The sequence below is a fragment of the Suricata suricatta genome, chromosome 8 (genome assembly GCF_006229205.1).
Source record: "Suricata suricatta isolate VVHF042 chromosome 8, meerkat_22Aug2017_6uvM2_HiC, whole genome shotgun sequence".
NCBI classification, from domain to species: Eukaryota; Metazoa; Chordata; class Mammalia; order Carnivora; family Herpestidae; genus Suricata; species Suricata suricatta.
In genome coordinates, this window is record NC_043707.1 from 121,048,255 (window position 1) to 121,068,643 (window position 20,389).

The 20,389-nt window shown below is 39.6% G+C and overlaps 1 protein-coding gene across 7 annotated transcripts in view; it reads right to left on the bottom strand.

The window, feature by feature from the left end:
* MED18 (mediator complex subunit 18) overlaps positions 1-20,389 on the bottom strand; it is a 123,224-nt gene that overhangs the window by 46,683 nt on the left and 56,152 nt on the right. For all 7 annotated transcript variants that reach the window (XM_029949943.1, XM_029949944.1, XM_029949942.1 and 4 more), the window contains one exon: positions 17,440-17,493. In XM_029949943.1, coding sequence (XP_029805803.1) covers positions 17,440-17,493 — 54 coding nt within the window. The remainder of the gene's footprint in view (positions 1-17,439; positions 17,494-20,389) is intronic.

The window sequence follows — 20,389 nt, forward strand, 5'->3', positions numbered from 1 at the left end:
ACTAGTAAGCTATTGACACTCTTGCTTTTTTATGTTTATTTTTATTTTTGAGAGAACGAGAGAGACAGAGCATGAGTGGGGGAGGAGCAGAGAGAGAGGGAAATACAATCCGAAGCGCAGGCTCCAGACTCTGAGTTGTCAGCACGGAGCCCGACACAGGACTCGAACCCACAAACTTGTGAGATCATGACCTGAGCCGATACGCAACCAACTGAGACACCCAGGCACCCCTAACACGCTTGTTGTTTTTTTTTTTTTTTTTTAAGAGAGCCAGTCAGAGGTGTTCTGGCTGGATTCTTTTTTTTTTTTTTTTAATGTTATATTATTTATTTTTGATACAGACAGAGACAGAGCATGAGAGGGGGAGGGTCAGAGAGAGAAGGAGACACAGAACAGGAAGCAGGCTCCAGGCTCTGAGCTAGCTGTCAGCACAGAGCCTGACGCAGGGCTCGAACCCACGAATGTGAGATCTGACCTGAGCCGAAGCCGGAGGCTTAACCGACTGAGCCACCCAGGCGTCCCAACACTCTTTCTTTAGTAACTGAATTACTACTTCTTTTTCTAGTAACACTCAATTAAAGTCTTTGACAATTAATAACAATTCAAAGTCTAAGGAAGGAGAATGATTTAAAACATTTTTTTTAACTTAAAAAAATGTTTTAAATTTTATTTTTGTGAGAGAGAGAGACAGCGCGAGCAGGGGAGGGTCAGAGAGAGAGGGAGACACAGAATCTGAAAACAGGCTTCAGGCTCTGAGCTAGCTGTCAGCACAGAGCCCGACACGGGGCTCGAACCCACAAACTGCGAGATCATGACCTGAGCCGAAGCTGGACACTCAACCAACTGAGCCATCCAGGCGCCCCTAAAAAAATTTTTTTTAAATATTTACTTATTTTGAGAGAAAGAGACCACACGTGCAAGCAGGGGAGGGAGAGAGGGAGAGAGGGGGAGAGAGAGAGAGCGTGCGCGAGAGAGACAGAAAGAATGCCAAGTAGGCTTCCTGCTGTTGGCACAGAGTCTAACACAGGGCTTGATCCCATGAACTGTGAGATCATGATCTGAGCCGAAATCAAGGTGGATGTTTGACTGGCTGAGCCATCCAGGCACTCCAAGAATGCCTTTATTTTGAAGATTTACTAAGAATTGTATCCATTTGTCATCAACTGAAAATTAACAACCTCTATCTTACTGGCCACGCATTTACTATTTCTATTTCTCCAAATAGTACTTTTTCATGAGCTGAAGGTAGATTCTATGAGTTACAGTGAAAGTGACTGAGTTTAAAGAAAAAAAAAAGCACTTTATAAAACATAATATTCACAAAAAGTAAGTCCCTAGTGGCTTCTATTAAGAAACCAGAAGGTATCAATGATGTGTAGAAACTAACCAGTCAAAAATCAAAGAGCTGCCCGTCCCACGGTTTTGAAATGAGTTAAATGTTCCCCAGTAAAGTGGCATTCATTGCTGATGACTCAGAGAGATGACTATTAGCCACTGCCACATCTCTCCTTCCTTCCCTCTCTTTCATAACTCTAACTCATCTGGCCCTCAATTTCCCTTTAGGTGAGAAGAGATCTAAACATTACCAAGAAATATTCTGAGCCACATATTCAGAAAGAATACAATCCATGTCTGATAATAGGTATAATGTTTGTAAACATTATTCAGAAATTTCTAATGAGGAATCTCCTTAAACATCCTTTTCTAGAACATGCATAAGAGAATAAAGCGTTCATCATCTACTAAATAAAAATTCTGAGTAATGAACACCTGGCTACCCTATGAGTCAACAGTAATTCCTGTAATAGGAACCAAGGTTGATTATATCAGTGGTGTTTCCATCAAACTTGCTCCAGCCTCTATCACATGAACTTTATTCTTTGATTTCCATGTATGAGGCATCCATCTCTTTTGTAGCATTCTCTTCCCCCAAAAACCTCAATCTTTCACAATCTCAAATTCAGGGAGATGAAGCACAGGGGCAAAAAAAAAATTATGCATATAATTTCTAAATTCAAATTCAAAGAAATATTGTGTTTTGGATTATACAAATTGTGCTTCTAAATCTTGTTTTTAAAAAAGGAACATGGGGTGCCTGGCTGGCTCAGGTGGTACAGCATGCAACTCTTGGTCTCGGGGTTGTGAGTTCCAGCCCCATGTTGGGTGCGGAGATTACTTAAAGATATAATCTTCAAAACAAAACGGGGTACCTGGGTGGGTCAGTCAGTTAAGCATCCGACTACTGACTTCGGTTCAGGTCATGATCCTAAGGTCATGGGATGGAGGCCTGTATCAGGCTCCATGCTGGGCATGGGGTCCACTTAAGATTCTCTCTAAAAAGATTTGATGAAAAAGTAAGTAAAAAGAATAAACTAAGTTCAATTTCCCATGCATTCTTTCCCCTTGTTTTCCATGAATAATCGCTAACACCAACTGAGCCTATATTATAACTCCAGGGACTATTCTAAGTGTTTTCTGTGTACTAATTAATCTAATTCTCACAATAAGCACAACAGAAGGATTCCATTTATTATCCTACTTAATAGATGAGGAAACTGAGTCACACAGGGGTAAAGTTGTCCAGTGAGTTCAAAGCTAATAAATGGCAAAATTGGGGTTCATATCTAAGTAATCTGGAGGTTAATCTCTACTCCTACTAAATATACTGTATACCTAAATATATGATGAATTTACACAATTTATTTTTAACCTTAGAACATTCTAGGAGGTATTACTATAACAAAAGTAAAATTCAGACACAGAGCAGTTATACAAATTGTCCAAAATGACAATGTTAAAATTAAAAAAAAAAAGTAGTTGTTCTCTTAGCTCAGTCCTGATATTTCCAGTATGACCACCACCAAGAAAGATGCTTCTTATCATAAAACCAATCTGTAAAGGAAGTTCTTAGAAAATAAATGAAAGGTCTACAATCAAGAGAGGTTGGCTTTTTGGGTCACAGAAATTTCTATCACTCCTCAAGCTAAACCCACAACAAAAATACTCCGGCCAGCCCCAGGTTTTCAGGAGAAGCACCTTTAACCCACATGGGGGGCATTATTAGCCATATAAAACAGTATGTTTCAGCACCATATACTATGTATCTATATCTTTAAGGTAATTAGGAAGCCCCTAGATTTTCCTATTTCCCCATGTTCTCCAAATTCTCTTGAAACAGGACTGATACAATAAAAAACTCTTTAAAGAAATCATTACTATATGGTTCAAAGAACACAGAGATAAAATAGGAAATATGTATCTATACAAGCAAGTTTTGTTTTAATAATTTCCTTAAGTACAAGTCATGCTGAATAACGTGGCATGAAATTCCAGTAACACAACTCTTTTATATGTATAAAAACATTTATTCACTCTGCCTCACGTTGACAGTACTTAAGCTCCTCTTTGAGAGCTGAAACTGTATCTTACTCATGTTCCCCCCTTTGTGGCAGCGAGGGCGGTGTACCAACAAAAATTTACTGAATGAATTAATGAATCAGTCTGCTAGCCAATCATCCATCCATCAACCTTTTCACCTTTTGGATGAAGGGAGGGTATAGAGTGAGTATGAAAATAAATGATCAAGCAAAACTAACTGAACCTCACTGTAACCAACATTAAGCCATTGGCTTTGGATGTACTATGAGATTAAAACCAGAACTAACCAAGCACGCACCTTTGGTATTGGCAAAGCTCCTCCCCCTAGGTAGAGTGTCACTTCTTTCTTTCATTAAGACATGATTCTTAAGGGTTCTTGCTATTCAAGTTCTTGGATTACTGAGCTCTAAACTGAAAAGGGGAAAAAAGACTGACCTCTGGGGGAAAATGGACAAAATAAAGCAGCCAGACCCACCTGTTTTATAGCATTTAAATTATTTGGGGAGATCAAAGAAGAAAACAGAAGATACAGAATCATCAAAAGAAAATTTAAAATACTGAAATAGTCAAGACAAATGTAGTATTTAATCTTTTTATGCAGTGGAAAAAAGGAAAGCTTTAGCTACAGACTGCCGTCTGACCTGATGTCATTCTGGCCATCAACAGAAAAACACTGGTTTGATGAAGAAAAAACAAAACAATCTTTAATAAGGAACTGAAGGCCATCAGCACCATTTCACAACCCATTATTATCACCTTCTTTTAATGGAAGCTTCCATTATGGGTGTGTGTGTGTGTGTGTGTGTGTGTGTGTGTGCGCGCGCACGCGCACATGCACGCACAGGTGTTCACACATGTTCTGGACTCTAGTGATGTTGCAAGTAGCAATCTTGTAAAACCTATGCTTCTTTTGAGTCAAGTCAAAGCTCTACCATGAAAGGTCATTTCCTTAAAATAAACCCTATCTCCAATGTGAGGCTCAAACTCATGACCCCAAGATCAAGAGTTGCATACTCGAATGACTGAGCCGGCCAGGCACCCCATGAAAGGTCATTTTTAACATGACAGAACTCTGAGCAGGCACAAGAAGACAACCACTGAGGTTGCTTTGAAATTAATGGTTTCCTGCCTGATGGAAAATGTTTATACTAGTCTCATTATCAACTTTTAAATCCCATTGGCCATAACGTGAATTTGAAACAAAGCTGAGGAAGTACATTTTTAAAATGAAAGATATTTACTTATCACTTAATAGTAACACATAAAAATTTCAAAACCTTTAAAGACTTTATTTAATAAAAAGAATATGCTTTGAAATGGGAATATGCCATAAACACTGTACTGTGTGCACTGCTCTTTATCAAAGTTATTTCTCTAGGTAAATAATCAAGAAAAAGAAGAAGAATGAAAGGATATTATTTTAGATCTTAAAATAGAAGACTATAATAATAATAATGAGGCGCATGGGTGGCTCAGTCTTAAGGTTAAGTGTCCAACTTATGATCTCAGCTCAAGTCTTGATCTCAGTTTGTGAGTTCAAGACCCGTGTTGGGCTCTAGCACCGGGTGTGAAGCCTACTTAAGAAAAGATAATAATAATGGTGTGCAACTGGTGGAAAAATTGACAGGTGGTCCAACAGAACATACAGTCCAAAAATATACTTGAGATCTGACGACCTACACTTGCTGCAATAGCATCATAAATCAGCAAAAAAGGGGCAGGTTGTTTATTACTTAATTTTTTTCTAAGTCATATTTTATACACTTTGTCAAATACCAAAAGCAAATATAAATTAACTTCAATTATTAGAACTGCATTAAGTCTATACAGTAATTGTAGTAATACATGGCACTAATTTTCCCATTTCTTGACACAATGCCTCTATTCCCTCCTCCAATAGCAAATTTCCAGTTGTGTCATAGAAGTTATGGACTACTTGTTACAGTCATTCCTAGGGAGCTCATAATTTGGGCTGTTCATATGAAGGACTTTTAATTCCTTTAGTCTTTGGCATAATTTATTATATGTACATTTAAAATGATTCATTTTTGAACAATTATTTTGCATTTAGTCAGCCATTTTATGGAACTCTTTTTCAGTTGATTCTCTTGGGAGTATTTTTCGGAAGAGGAAATAATATTGGCCAACAAATATATAATTAACTTGTTCCTTATTGGAACTATACTTCTGGTTAGTGTTTGCCTTACCGCACTAAGAACTCCCCCAAAAATGTTAGACAGGGTAACAGTGTTCTTATTCTACTGGACATTTCTTCAGTCTCCCACTGGTAAGTGTGGTATTCAGAGAGCCATTCTACTTTTTTTTTTTTTTTGAGAGATCAAGTGAGTGAGCACAGGTAGGGCAGAGAGAGAGGGAGACAAGATCTGAAGGAGCTCTGCCCGACCCGAGCAGATGTCAGAGCTTAACCAACTGGGCCAACCAGGCGCCCCCAAGAGAGCCATTCTTTATTTAATGTTTAAGCAGTGTGGAAATATACTGCAATAGAAGGGAAAAAAAGGAACTAAAAGGCTACAGACAACATTCATGCTATGGGTTGTCACTGGGCAGCAGTGGTGGTCAAAATAAACTGTATCAAACATTTAGAAAATGTGTTACCAATTTTTAAATCAACTTAGTAGGAAGGAATGTGTAGGTGCTTTATATTTAAAAATAAATCATCAGATTCTTAATATAATAAAAGGTTTTAGCTGGAATAGTTGAATTTTACCAAAAAATTTTGTCATCAGGGCACCTGGGTGGCTCAGTCAGTTAAGCGTCCAACACCTGATTTTGGTTCAGATCATAATCTCAGGGTTTCCAGCCCCAACTTGGGCTCGATGCTGACCATGTGGAGCCAGTTTGAGATTCTCTCCCTCTCTCTGCCCCTCCCACTCATGCTCACATGCTCTCTCGCTCTCTCTCTCCCTCACCAAAATAAATAAACTTTAAAAATCCTTAAAAAATAAAATTTTAAAAATAAGATAAAAAATTGTTGTCATCTCCAGAAATGAGCATATCATTTTTCTCCTGTTTTTTGATGTACTGATGTGTTACTATTTATAGATTCCTTAATATCCTTAGATCCTAAAAGAAATCCTCTTCATCATATACCTTTAATATACTGCAAGATGTCACATATCAAATGAGGAAAAAAACAGTTCTAAGTTGGTATGTTAAAAATGTATAATGATACAGGTAATTGCTCTGGGAAAGATTGTGGAAGCAGATACATCAGAACGGTATCAATAAGTCAGCAGCTGCCACTGGGTATAAAAGTTTCTCCTTTATATCACTTTGTATCTTCCAGTGTTTAAGGAAGAAATATGTGTTGTTTTTATAATCATAAAAAAATGAAACAGGGGACGCCTGGGTGGCTCAGTCGGTTAAGCGTGGACTTCGGCTCAGGTCATGATCTTACGGTTTGTGGGTTCGAGCCCCACATCAGGCTCTGTGCTGACAGCTCAGAGCCTGGAGCCTGCTTCAGATTCTGTGTCTCCCTCTCTCTCTGACCCTCCCCTGCTTGTGCTGTCTCTCTCTGTCTCTCAAAAATAAATAAAAAATATTAAAAAAACAAAACACAATTATTTGTTGGATTTAATCTGCAAGTACTTTATATAAATTTTCTACAACTATATTCATGGAGATGAGAAATGTCACTTATTTTTGTTCCATCTTTGTCAGCTTTTAGCTATCAAGTATCAAATTATCAAGATCTTGTTAATTTTATAAAATAGATAGGTGTGTTTTTCTATCTTTTTCTGTTCTCCTGTGTGTTGATCCAGCATTATAATTATTTGTCTCCTCACACCATGAATGAAAATACCATTAAACCCACTGACCTTAGACACATTGTAACATTACTTCCATGAATCTTAGTCAATATAGGATTTTTGTATCTTGAGTTACTTGAGTAAATTATATTTTCTTAGAAACTTGTTCAAGGTGTCAGGAATTCAACAAAAGTACCAAAGTAATTTAACAGACAACAGAGAATATTTTCAATTTTATACCATATCCAAAAATTAATTTGAAAAGAATCACGGACCTACATGGAAAACCTAGAACTATAAGACATCTGAAAGAAAAACCAGAGGAATCTCTGTGACACTGGGTTAAGCAAAGATTTCTTAGAAGACAAAGCATTAACCGTAAAAGAAAAAATCGGATGTCATCAAATTAAAAACTTGTGTCAATCAGACAAGCCACAGACGGGGAGAAGACACGTGTATCACACATGTATCCCTCAGAGCTTGCATGTGAACCATGTAAAGAACTCTCCCAACTCATTTTTAAGTCAATTTTTAAAAAGAGGAAAAAATCTTAAGAGATAATTCATCAAAGATATGGACGGCACATACCCACATGACAAGTTACTCAGTTAGGTCATGAGGGACCTGCATGTTAAAGTCGTAATGAGAAACCGCTATTAGAATGACCAAAATCCAAAGCATGGACACCACCAAATGATGGTGAGGCTGTGGAGCAACAGGAAGGCTCATTCACTGCTGGTGGGAATGCAAAATAGGGCAGCCACTTTGGAACACAATCTGGCAGTTTCTACACAATCTGGCAGTTTCTTATAAAACTAAACATACTTTTACCATATGTTCCAAAAATTGTACTCCTTGGTATTTATCCAAGTAATTGAAAATGTATGTCCACACAGGAACCTGCACACACGTTTACAGCAGCTTTACTCATAACTGCTACAACGTGGAAGCAACCAAGAGGCCCGTCAGTAGGTGAATGGATAAGCTGCGGTCCGTCCTAACAAAGGAATCGTATTCGGCGCTGAAAAGAAAGGTGCTATTGGGCCATGAAAAGACATGGAGGAAACTTAAATGCATATCACTAAGTGACAAAAGTCCATCTTAAAAGGCACTGAATCCAGTTATGTGACACTCTGGAAAAGGTATGGAAGGAATGATATACTCGATAGCATGTATGAATCTCAACAGCATTATGCTAAGTGAAAAAAACTAGAAAAGGTTATACAATTGTTTATATAACATTATGGAAATCTAAGTGGTTGCCAGAGGCTGAGAGTAGAGGGAAGAGGTTGAGATTATTTAAAAGGGTAAGCAAGGGGGCGCCTGGGTGGCTCAGTCAGTTAGGCCTCCGAACTCGGCTCAGGTCAGATCTCAAGTTCGTGGGTTCAAGCCCCGCATCAGGCTCTGTGCTGACAGCTAGCTCAGAGCCTGGAGCCTGCTTCCGGTTGTGTCTCCTCTCTCTGACCCTCCCCCTCTCATGCTCTGTCTCTGTCTGTATCAAAAATAAATAAAACATTAAAAAAATTTTTTTTAATAAAAAATTAAAGGGTAAGCAGGGAGGGGCACCTTAGCAGTCAGTTAAGGGGCCAACTTCGGCCTAGGTCATGATCTCCTGGTTCCTGGGTTCCAACCCTGGATTGGACTCTGCATGGCAGCACAGAGCCTGCTTGGGTTTCTCGTCCTCTCGCTCTCTGCCCCTCTCCCACTCATACACTCTCAAAAACAAATAAATAAACGTAAAAAAAAATTTTTTTTTAATCTTTTAGTTATTTTTGAGAGAGGGAGACAGACAGAGTACGAGTGGGGGAGGGGCAGAGAGAAAGGGAGACACAGAATCTGAAGCAGGCTCCAGGCTCCAGGCTCTGAGCTGTCAGTACAGAGCCTGACGCGGGGCTTGAACCAGTGAACCACAAGATCATAACCTGAGCCAAAGTCAGACACTTAACCAACTGAACCACCCAGGCATCCATAAATAAGCATTTTTTAAAAGGTGAACAAGGAAGTTCTGTGGTGAAAGAAATACCCTATATCCTAATTGTGGTAGTGGTTATACCAACTTCCATGTTTTTCAAAAACATTGGAATATACTCCTAAAAAGGGTAAATTTTATTGTATGTAAATTATATCTCAATTAACTAGACATAAGTTAATAAAGGTGGGGTGGGGGTAGGGATCCTAAGCAGCACCTTGTAACTGCTTAACCCAGACTGAAAGCTCCATAAGAACAGGGATCAGGGGTACTTGGTTGGCTCAGTTGGAAGAGCGTGTGACTCTTGATACTGGGGTCGTAAGTTTGAGTCCCATGTTGGGAGTAAAGATTGCTTAAAAAAAACAACCCACAGGGATCATGTCTTATTCATGTTTATACCCTTAGTGCCTAAGATATTATTACAGCTATTATATATTTACTATGTGTTTGGCATCATGTTACAAACATTATAAGCTTTAATTCATTTAATTCTTTTATTTTTTAGTTAATAATCTTGAGAGGGAGAGAGAATCCCAAGACAGCTCTGTACTGTCAGCATAGAGCCTGATGCAGGGCTCAAACCCAGGAACCATGAGATCATGACCTGAGCCAAAGTCCGACCCTTAACCGACTGAGCCACCCAGGTGCTCCTATTCATTTACTTCTTATAGCAACTTTGTGGAAAAGGCAAAATCCATATTCTTACTTTACAGAGAAACACTGAAGATCAAAGAGTAACCATTTTCCCAAAGGACACAGCCAAGAAATGGCAGAACTGGGATCTGAACTCAAGTTTGTCTGACTCGAGCCAAGGGCTTAATTGTTAGCACATGCCGCCTTGCTGATTTTGCTCAGTGTTTTCTGAACAAATGAATGGATGAGAACATGTCAGTTGTGCTGGAGTTTGATAGGGTAGGCTGAATCTAGTTCCTGAGAATAAGATGTCTTATATTTTAAAAGACTTATTAACATGGTTATTTTAGGCACAGTTAAGCTGTGCATGTAAAATGCCCATTATAGTATTTCCCATTAACAAAACCTTTCTACTATCTTTTTTTTTTTTGATCATAGGAAACATTTTATTTTTTTTTCCTCCATAATATTTTATTGTCAAATTGTTTTCCATACAACACCCAGTGCTCTTCCCCTTAAGTGCCCTCCACCATCACCACCACCTCTTTTCCCCCCTCCCCCTTCCCCTTCAACCCTCAGTTCATTCTCAGCATTCAATAGTCTCTCAAGTTTTGCATCCCTCTCTCTCCCTCCTCCGTTCCCCCTGGTTCTCCATTAGGTCTCTCTTGTTTTCCTGCTAGACCTATGAGTGCAAACATATGGTTTCTGTCCTTCTCTGCCTGACTTACTTCACTCAGCATGACACCCTCAAGGTCCATCCACTTTCCTACGAAGGGCCATATGTCATTCCCTCTCATTGCCATGTAGTACTCCATCGTGAATATATACCACATCTTCTTGATCCATTCGTCAGGTGATGGACATTTAGGCTCCTTCCATGTTTTGGCTATTAGTTTAATAGGGATGTCTGGGTGGCTTAGTGAGTTAAGCATCCAACTTCTGATTTCGGTTCAGGTCATGGTCTCATGATTTGTGAGATGGAGCCCAGCGCTGAGCTGTGCACTATCAGTGCAGAGCCCTCTTGGGATTCTCTCTCTCCCTCTCTGTCTATTCCCGGCTTATGTGCATGTGTGCACTCCTCTCTAAATAAATAAATAAATAAATACTAAAAAAATTAGTTTTATACACTTTAACACTGAGAAATATAAAGAAGAATGCAAATAAAATCCCTGTTTATGTTTTGAAAAATAAAAGTAATACAGGGGCACCTGGGCGGCTTAGCTGGTTAAGCGTACAACTCTTGACTTCGACTCAGGTTATGATTCAGGATTTGGGAGTTGGAGCCCTATGTCAGGCTCTACACTATTAGTGTGCAGCCTGCTTGGGATTCTCTCTCTCTTTCTCTCTCTCTGCCGTTCCCCAACTCACACACTCTCTCTCACTCTAAAATCTTAAAAAAAAAAAAAAAGGTAATATATGTACATAGTTAAAAGATGTAAACCATACAGGAAGATACAAAATGGTAAGTGAGGGGCACCTGGGTGGCGCAGTCGGTTAAACCTCCGACTTTGGCTCAGGTCAGATCTCACGTTCGTGGGTTCGAGCCCTGCGTCAGGCTCTGTGCTGACAGCTAGCTCAGAGCCTGGAGCCTGTTTCAGATTCTGTGTCTCCCTCTCTCTCTGACCCTCCCCCTCTCATGCTCTGTCTCTTCTGTATCAAAAATAAATAAAACATTAAAAATTTAAAAAAAACCAAAATTTCCTTTTAATTTTAATTATTATTATTATTTTTTTATTTGAGAGACACAGTGTGTGTGCTAGTATAGGGGAGAGGCAGGGGAAGGGAAGAGACAGGATTTTAAAAAGTTTTTTTTAAATGTTTATTTTTGAGAGAGAGAGAGAGTGAACAGAGGAGGAGCAGAGAAAAAGGGAGACACAATCTGAAACAGGTTCCAGGCTCTAAACTGTTAGCACAGAGCCTGATGGGGGGCTTGAACTCACAGAAGACGAAGACCATGACCTGAGCTGAAGTCAGATGTTCAACTGACTTAGCCAACCAGGTGCTCCGGAAAGAGGGACAGTCTTAAGTAGGTTCCACTCTCGGAGCAGACCCAACACAGGGCTAAACTGCATGACCCTGGGATCATGAGCTGAGCTGAAATCAAGAGTCAGAAGCTCAGCCCACTGAGCTACCCTGGTGCCCCTTAATTTTCATACTCATGGCCTATGCTGTGTCCATCACACATTTTGATAAGGGCTCAGTATGTGGAAGTAAATTCAGATGGAAATCAGTGTACACAGTCAACTTATCACACCTGCTATGATGTAGGGAACAAGGAGTAGTGAGAAGGGCTGAAAAGTGGTGAGAGGATGTGGGAGCTAGTCCAGGATGTCAGCATGACTACTTTCCAGGTTTGCATTTCTACTATGGCTCATCTTTTTGTAGACAGGAAAAAAATAATTCCAGGATATCTGTGCTATTAAGTTTACAGAAGCTGGTGTTCTGTGCACTCTATTTCCCTGAGGATTAGCTATTCTACTTTATGCAGAAAATTTAAAACTACTATAAGAAATACATGCAAATATATGCTGTGGGTTTACTCTTGGGCGGTGGAATAAAACAACAGAAAGATCTTGCTCTCCTTAAGTTTACAGTCCTGTCTGGAAAGGAAGATATTTAATATATATTTGTAATAATGCTTTTTAAATCTTCTATTCAAAACCACAGGAAAAAATAGAACTAATATCATTTTTGGCATAGTTTAATTCCAAAGGAATTTATCTCCTGCTCCCTAAGGACCTCGAAACTAATTAAGTTCATATTTTGGTCTTCATTCTTGAAGAGGAGGGAGGAAGGGACCATGTTATTAACACATTGTGAGCTTCAAGTGTAACAACATGATAGCATCATAAAAATGTTTTCCCATGAACTTTAGTGGTTCTTTCTTGCTTTTTCTTTTTTTTAAGTAGGCATCATGCCCAGCATGGAGCCCAACACAGGGCTTAAATTCATGACCTCAAGATCAAGAACGGAGGTGAGATCAAGAGTCGGAGGCTTAACTGACTGAGCCAACCAGGAGCCCTATTTTTTTAAAGATTTTATTTATTTATTTATTTATTATTATTATTATTTCAATGTTATTTATTTACTTTTGGTAGAAAGCACAAGTGGGGGAAGGATAGGGAGTGAGAATTGGGAAGCAGGCTCTAGGCTCTGAGATATCAGCGCACAGCCTGACGTGGGGCTCGAACTCATGAACCGTGTCATGACCTGAGCCAAAGGCAGACACGTAACCAACTAAACCATGCAGGCATCCCAAGATTTTATATATTTTTTATTTTAGTAATCTCTACACCCAATGTGGGGCTTGAACTCACAACCACCAGAATAAAGAGTCGCATGCTCCCCCGACCCAGCCAGCCAGGCAACCTGTTTTCCCATGAACCTTGAAGTTAAATGCATTAGTTTTGAGCATGGCTCCTTAACAAATGTCCTTGAATAGCTACGAAAAATCCCTTTATAACAGTGATGTATAAATTCAGATACAGAATAGGGAGAAAATAAACTAATGTTATTTGTTTAGATATAGCTTTTGTTTTCTACTTCAACACACTGCTTCTCATATTCCCAATGTGGTACAAAATTTAGTCCCAAAGAGATATTACCTTGTAAATCTGTTCCCAGAATTCCATGCATATGAATAAAGCCAACCAACTTCAAACTTAGGATTCATACTAATGATCTCATTAAATAATTATTTCATCAAGTACATACCAAAAAGAAAATATTTTCAACAAATTGTGTTTACCTCTATCTAAGAAAGGGTATACAGAAACTGAATAAAGTCAGAAGATTTGGGGAAGGCAATTTAGTACACAGCTCCTCTCCTGCCCAACAAGGCCTTTAGGAGCTTCATATGACAGGGTTTCAGTCCCTTTTCTTCTGGCATGCGGTGGGGAGACTGGCTGTTAGCCCAGAAACAGCTGATAATGGAGGGAGAAGGAAAGCAGAAGCAGTAACGAACCATTTTTAAAAGCAGGAGGGGATGAAATATCATAGTAGCATACACTGCACACCCCTTTTCTGGACCCTTCCTTCCTCTAGCACTGAATGTACAGTGTAGCCCTTACACCCCCCAGTAAAAAATTATTAATATAGATGAATAATACTTTCATTGAATTCTACCAAGTCCCTTTGAAACTGGAGATGAAAGGGAACGAAATAGAATCAAGAGAAGAGAATCAGGGAAAACGCCGTGTGCTTCCTTTACCACCTTCCCCATTCCGTGACCTTGGATGTCTGTCCCACGCCAACACTGGCAGAATTCAAATGGTCTGTTTCTTAAGGTCTTAAACAACTGGTTCTGAACTGAGGACATAAAAGGCAGCCGACAATGGGAAGACAGTACTAAAACCTGAGGGGAATTAGGTGATTGCGTGCACAACAGTGCGGAACCGAGCAAAGGCCTTCGGCCCAGTCCTCTTCACCCCTTACCATCTGGAAACCTAGTCAGTGATGGGAAGTCTCTTCTACTGACGTGGGGATTTTCCTCTGCAAGAGGGACAAGAAGCTCACCCTACAGAAAGGCCCAAAGGTAGTCAGTCTATGTGTTTAAAGCTTCTCACTCTTAATCACAAGCAGACAGCTAATTATTATGAGACATCAGAGGAAAACTCTAACATAAAACAGATCAAAACAGAGAAAAGCAACTTTAGGGGAAAAGAAACTATGCAAGGCAAAGAAAATTTGTTGAAACAGACAAAAATACTACGAAAGAAACATTCTGCGAATAAAAAAAAAATCTCCTAAAAATTCAAAACATAATAGTAGAAAAGAGCATTTTAATGGAAGATAAAGATGAAGAAATCTTGCAGGAGGCAGAGCTAAAGGAAAATGAGGTGAAAATCAGGAAACTGTTCTAGGAGGCCGAGCCTCAAGAAGCAACTGGCAATCAAGAAATAGGAAGACGTGGAGTTTATTAAACAAAGGAGCCAACACCAGAGAGAAGCAGGGTCCCCAGGTGAGCAGGGTCACCCAGGATGACAGCTGTGTACCACACCTAGAGAGACATCTGCCCAGATTGGAACAGGATGACTCAAGGGACAGACTGAAGGCTGTCATCACTATGATCTCTGCTGCCACTTATCCTGTTTAAATATAAGAACATAGTGCCAGGTGAGCCTGGCCCTCAGCTTATCCTGACTAAATGCTGATGAATTTCTTCTCAAAAAAACTTAGCTGCCTAAGGAGCTCAGACCATTCATTTCAGCCCCGAGAAGTGTTCTTTAACCAACTCCTAAAAGCTGGAGGTGGGTCCTGGTCAACTTAGGAGAAATCACAGAGCTGCTCATTCCCTCTGACAGTATTTCTGCCACCTATCCAAGACTGGGTGCACACTGGAGCCCAGCCCAGTATCATTTCCAGGACAAGTCTTGACTTTGCCCAAAGTTGCTTTTCTTCCATAGAATAGACCCCTTACACCTCAGGAAATTGGAGAAAGTATGGTCCATTGATGCCTGGGAACCCCTGAGATCCTTCCAGGAATCTAAGCGGTACAGCTACAGACTTAGTACTACTAAAGGATTATTTGCCTTTTTCCAGTGTTGACACTTAATATTGATAGTACAAAAACAGTGGTGAGCAAAACTGCTGATAGCTTAACACAAATCAAGGCATCAGCACCAACTGTTAATAGAACCACGGTCTTCACCACTACATTACTGCAGTTAAGAACAATGCCAATTTTAAGGATGTCCTTGATAAAGCAGTGAAAATCACTAGTTTTAATAAATGTCAGTTGTTCAGTACATATCCTTTTATTATTCTGTATGAAGAAATGGGAAGTACGCATAAAATATATACTTAAGTACAACGGTAAGTTACCTTTAAGAAAAGCACCTGTGTGATTGAGTTGCAAGCTGAACTAGCCAGGTTTTTTTCTTTTTCTTTTTTCCCCATAAAATACCATTTTTACTTGAAAGGTTGAATGACAAACTGTATTATTCAAGCTTACATATCTGACAGGTATTTTCTCAAAACTGAACAAAAGCGCGCCTATCACTACAAAGAAAACTGACAGTACGTGTTGCCAGTGATAGAAGTAAGAGTTTCAAAAGGAAACAGTAACTTTGGAAGACACATCCACCAGAGTGAGTTCAACAGCTTCTCAATATTTAAGATCTTTCCAGTGAGACTAGTGGTAGTATTAACAAAGGTGATTTAAAAATATTATGTAGTGAAATGCGTAAATATCTGTCCACACAGAGAAGGTCCCAGAGGCCTTAGGTCTGCTCACTGTAACTTCGGTCAATAGCCCTCATTTGTATTGTCAGAACACAACAAATAATTCTTTTTCAAAGTATCTCTATAACTGTTAGCTAATCTAACAAAATTCTCACCCTGTTTTATAAGGACTCTCCTTAGAAACAAACTTGAATCCACAATGTGAATATAAATGCTAATCAAGTTAGGGTTCCAAGTATAAGAGGGAAAATCTCACTGGCACAGAACACGACCTTTTTCTCATATTGGTGATCAAAAGCACATTTTAATTCATGTTTCAACTGACTACTGACCAACTATAACTTCCACAGCAATTCTCTCCTCAGAATTCTCTAGCAAATTTGTTACATTTAAACTTCAGTTAAATTTAATTAGCTTAAGAATAAATTTAATTAGTTGTGATTAAATTTAGGCTATGCTGAAGTTAGGTGAGGTAAAGGGGTTACAGAGAAAAATTAAGGTTCTAGTAAACACTTTTGGAGTTGTCAAGTTACTCTTGTTTGTCACATGTACATGTTCTTTAGGATTTGTCACCTAGCAACCAAAACCAGCTAGATTTACTAAACCATTCACACGGAATCCCCTCCAGAATTGACTTAATAATAAACCTACAAATTTATGGCTAAAGTACTGACTGCCCTCTAGTGTTCAAACTAAGGATTATGCTGATGAACTTTACTTCCAGGGTACCTTTCATTGGCCAAGTATGAATGAAGAACTTTAAAGCACACTTGTTTGGAAATAATAGCAGAACTGAACTTCCAATCAAACAAAAGAATACATAAGTTGCTAAGTGTTCAAGACTGAGAATTTTAAACTTATTTTAACTTGCCAGACGGTTCTTTGTTTTATTTGAATTAGCATTCTAGATCAGCAGGTCTCAAAGTATGATGTAGGGAACACTGGGGATCCCTAAATAGCAAGGTTAGAATTCGTTTTTAAAAATAAGACAAAAATGTTATTTGCCTTTTCACTATTATCACTCAACTGCACGGTCTCCCAGAGACGACATGGTGTGTGATACCGAACAGACTGCGGAACAGCTGTGTGAATCCAGCTGTCTTCTTTTAAATCAGACATTAAAGAGATTTGCAAAAAAGTAAAACAATCCCACTCTTGTTGCTTGTTGCCTTTTTTTTTTTTTTGCTTGTTTTGGGAGTTATTTTTCATTAACAATGTGATTTATGAAGCTTATGAATTTATTAAAGCTATTTTAAATGAATCAATATTTTAAAAATCTCTCTTATAACATAGTAAATATCAATAAGCATAAGTCATATCAACAAAGCTCTCTCGGGCCCCCAATTATATTTACAGGATAAAGAGGTCCTGAGACCAAAGAGCCTGAGACTCATTAAGCTATGAAGCAGCACAGTGAACATGAAAAAAATTAATTTACAGAAGTTTAATGGAGGTGAGGATAAAAGATAAACAGCATTTACTAAGAAAAAGGTAGGTGATGCTCACCAATTGGATCTTCCATGCCACTATTAACCAGTTTAGGGAGGTGGGATACAGTTTCTAAAAAGAGAAAAAATAAATGATAAGCTTTAAAACATAAAATTCATCACCTTTTATGTTTTGTGAGGTTTTTCATACCCAATTCAGTCAGTATCAGTGATTATAGTTTAAAACTGGAACACTATAAGGGCCCCGTGGTGACTCAGTCAGTTAAGCGTCCAACTCTTGGTTTCGGCTCAGGTCATGATCCCACAGTTGGGGGGACTGAGGCCTGTCATGTCAGGCTCTGCGCTGAGCGCAGGGAGCCTGCTTGGGGTCTTCTCTGCCCCTTCGCACACACATGCTCTCGCTCTCAAAAATAAACATTCAAGCTGAACATTATAGAAATGTTTAATGTATTAAGTGAGAACATTACCAACTGGGATTTATTTTAAGATGGTTGAGATACAGATATATAGTGTAAAAATGTCATAAAACATTTAAGGCTAATTTTATTTAAGTTTATTTATTTGAGAGAGAGAGAGACAGAGAGCGCTCAAGCAAGAGCACATGTGCGGCCAGGTGGAGGAGGGGCAGAGAGACAGGGGGAGAGAGAATCCCAAGCAGGCTCCACATGGTCAGCGTGGAGACTAATGCAGGGCTCGAACTCACGAACCACAAGATCATGACCTGAGCTAAAGTTGATGCTTAACCAACCAAGCCATCCAGGCGTCCCTAATTTTCATTTGAAAATACATTAGTCTCAGTTTACTCACGTAAGTTGCCTTTCCAATCTCCATCTTGAATTTACTATAGTGTAAGGAAAAAGGATAGTTTTTATGTAAAAACACATACCCCCCCAAACACCTAACAAAACTCATATAAATTTCTGAGAAAGAATATCTGTGGTTTCTTAAAAGGAGTTGGTTTTGCCTAAAGTACAAGTTATTTTAGATACAGTAAGTTGTAAGTTTAGAATGCTCAAGTATGAAAATAAAACAATGTTTTGAAAGAAATTTGACAAAATATAGATAGATATCCAATCTCCTTTACCCTTAAGACAAGAATCAAGCTACCCAATCTCACTTCCTACCTCTTTTGTGGTTTTGATCCCAAGGGCATTCCCTAATAAACAGTCTGCATGAATACTAAACTCCCAATTCAGAGTCTGTTTTTCAGAGAACACAACCCACCAACAGCTGGCGCAGAAGTGATCTGAGAAAACCGGGAGTATGAAAGGGTTTGGGAGCTGAACTGCTCACAGGCTAGATGGCAAGGGGCACCCCACTGCCGGTGGCAGGTCTAACACAGATAATCCCTGGTACAAGGTGCTGGTCCAATTCTTAAACTTGCACCAATGGTGAACAGCGGTGGTCTATCTGTGGAAGGGAATGCTCTACTGACTAAACATATCAGGCATTTGAAGAGTAAAGGGAAAACAATAACTATAATGACAATTGAATTGGATGGCTATTGCTAAACAATAATTTTCTTTCTAAAAAAACATATAACAAAAATGAGGAGTGAATTAACAGTCAACTGAAAGTCAAGTATGAAAGCCACAGGGCCTTCTTGATAAACTCTACTCTGTGGCAGCAGGACAGAAAAAGCTGAAGACCCGTGACAGGAGTTAATCAGAACAGACCAGCTCCACAGGTCAATGCTCAGCCAAGGGAAGTACGTCATGCCAAGGTCAGATCCCTGATTCGGGGGAAAATGAGACCCTAATACATGGGAGGGAGATCACTGGGTTAATGCCCCTTCCAAAATCTCAAATGTCCAAATACCCTGTAACCTCCTGAGACTACAAACGTGGCCCATCCCCCCACAAGAACCAGCACTCACCCCTCACTTGAAAGTAATGCAGAGGTCTCCACATCTTGCTCAGTAAAACAACGCCCCCCTCAGGACCTGCCACCTCCTGGCTAGCAGGCCTTTAACTTACAGCAAGTCACACTATAACCCAGCCCACATGTGCTGTGCCTGACAGATCAGAAAGGAATGATAACCTAAGGGAGTTGCAAGACTTAGCAAGGCATGTATGGCAGGAGCCAGGGAGTACAATGGTGACTGAATTCTGAGGATGCCTGAACATGAGGACCAGTCAGTAAGACTGAAAGGGAAGAGGTTATCAATTACTCTCTGGAAATATGGGATTTACGACCCTGGCAAAAACCTCAGGATATGATGTGAACTTCCCACTAGGAAGCTTGCTAAAACGTGATGGCCCATGCTAAGTACCAACATCAAAACTGCAATGGCAGACAGTGGAGGAAGGAATCAAAGGTTCAAGGAAGCAGGCATGCTGAAGTAGGTCAGAAAACTCATCAAATTATTATGTTCCTTACAACGACCAGGAGGACACCATATGGAATGTGCTGGTGAGATGGGCTCCAGTGTCATTAGGAAGTTTAATAGCGGGTCTCCTGCAGAGAGGTTGTTAACAAAACTAACCCCACTAACAGCAGCGGTGATGGGTGGAGCCTAAAACAAAGGAACCTAGACCTTGGTACAGAACTGTTAAAAGCCAGAGGGATGCAACTATCATACAGACCAGCAAAGTCAGAGTGGCAGTCAAAGGGTCCTGACTCACAGATTTACAGAGATAGTTAATGGAACAGGACATCACTAGAAGCAAAATAGACCAACTGCCAGTAAGAGCATTTCTCTATCTGAAACATCAACAGAAATCGAGGATGTGGGGCGCCTGGGTGGCTCAGTCGGTTAAGTGTCTCACTTCAGCTCAGGTCATGATCTCACAGTTTGTGGGTTTGAGCTCCACATCGGACTCTGTGCTGACAGCTAGCTCAAAGCCTGGAGCCTGCTTCGGATTCTGTATCTCCCTCTCTCTCTGACCCTCCTCTACGCGTGCTGTCTCTCTCTCTCAAAAATAAATGTTCAAAAAAAACATTAAAAAAAAAAAAAAAAGATCTGGTAGAGCTGAGCCCTGTCCCTTGGGCATGTGAACCAGGATGCC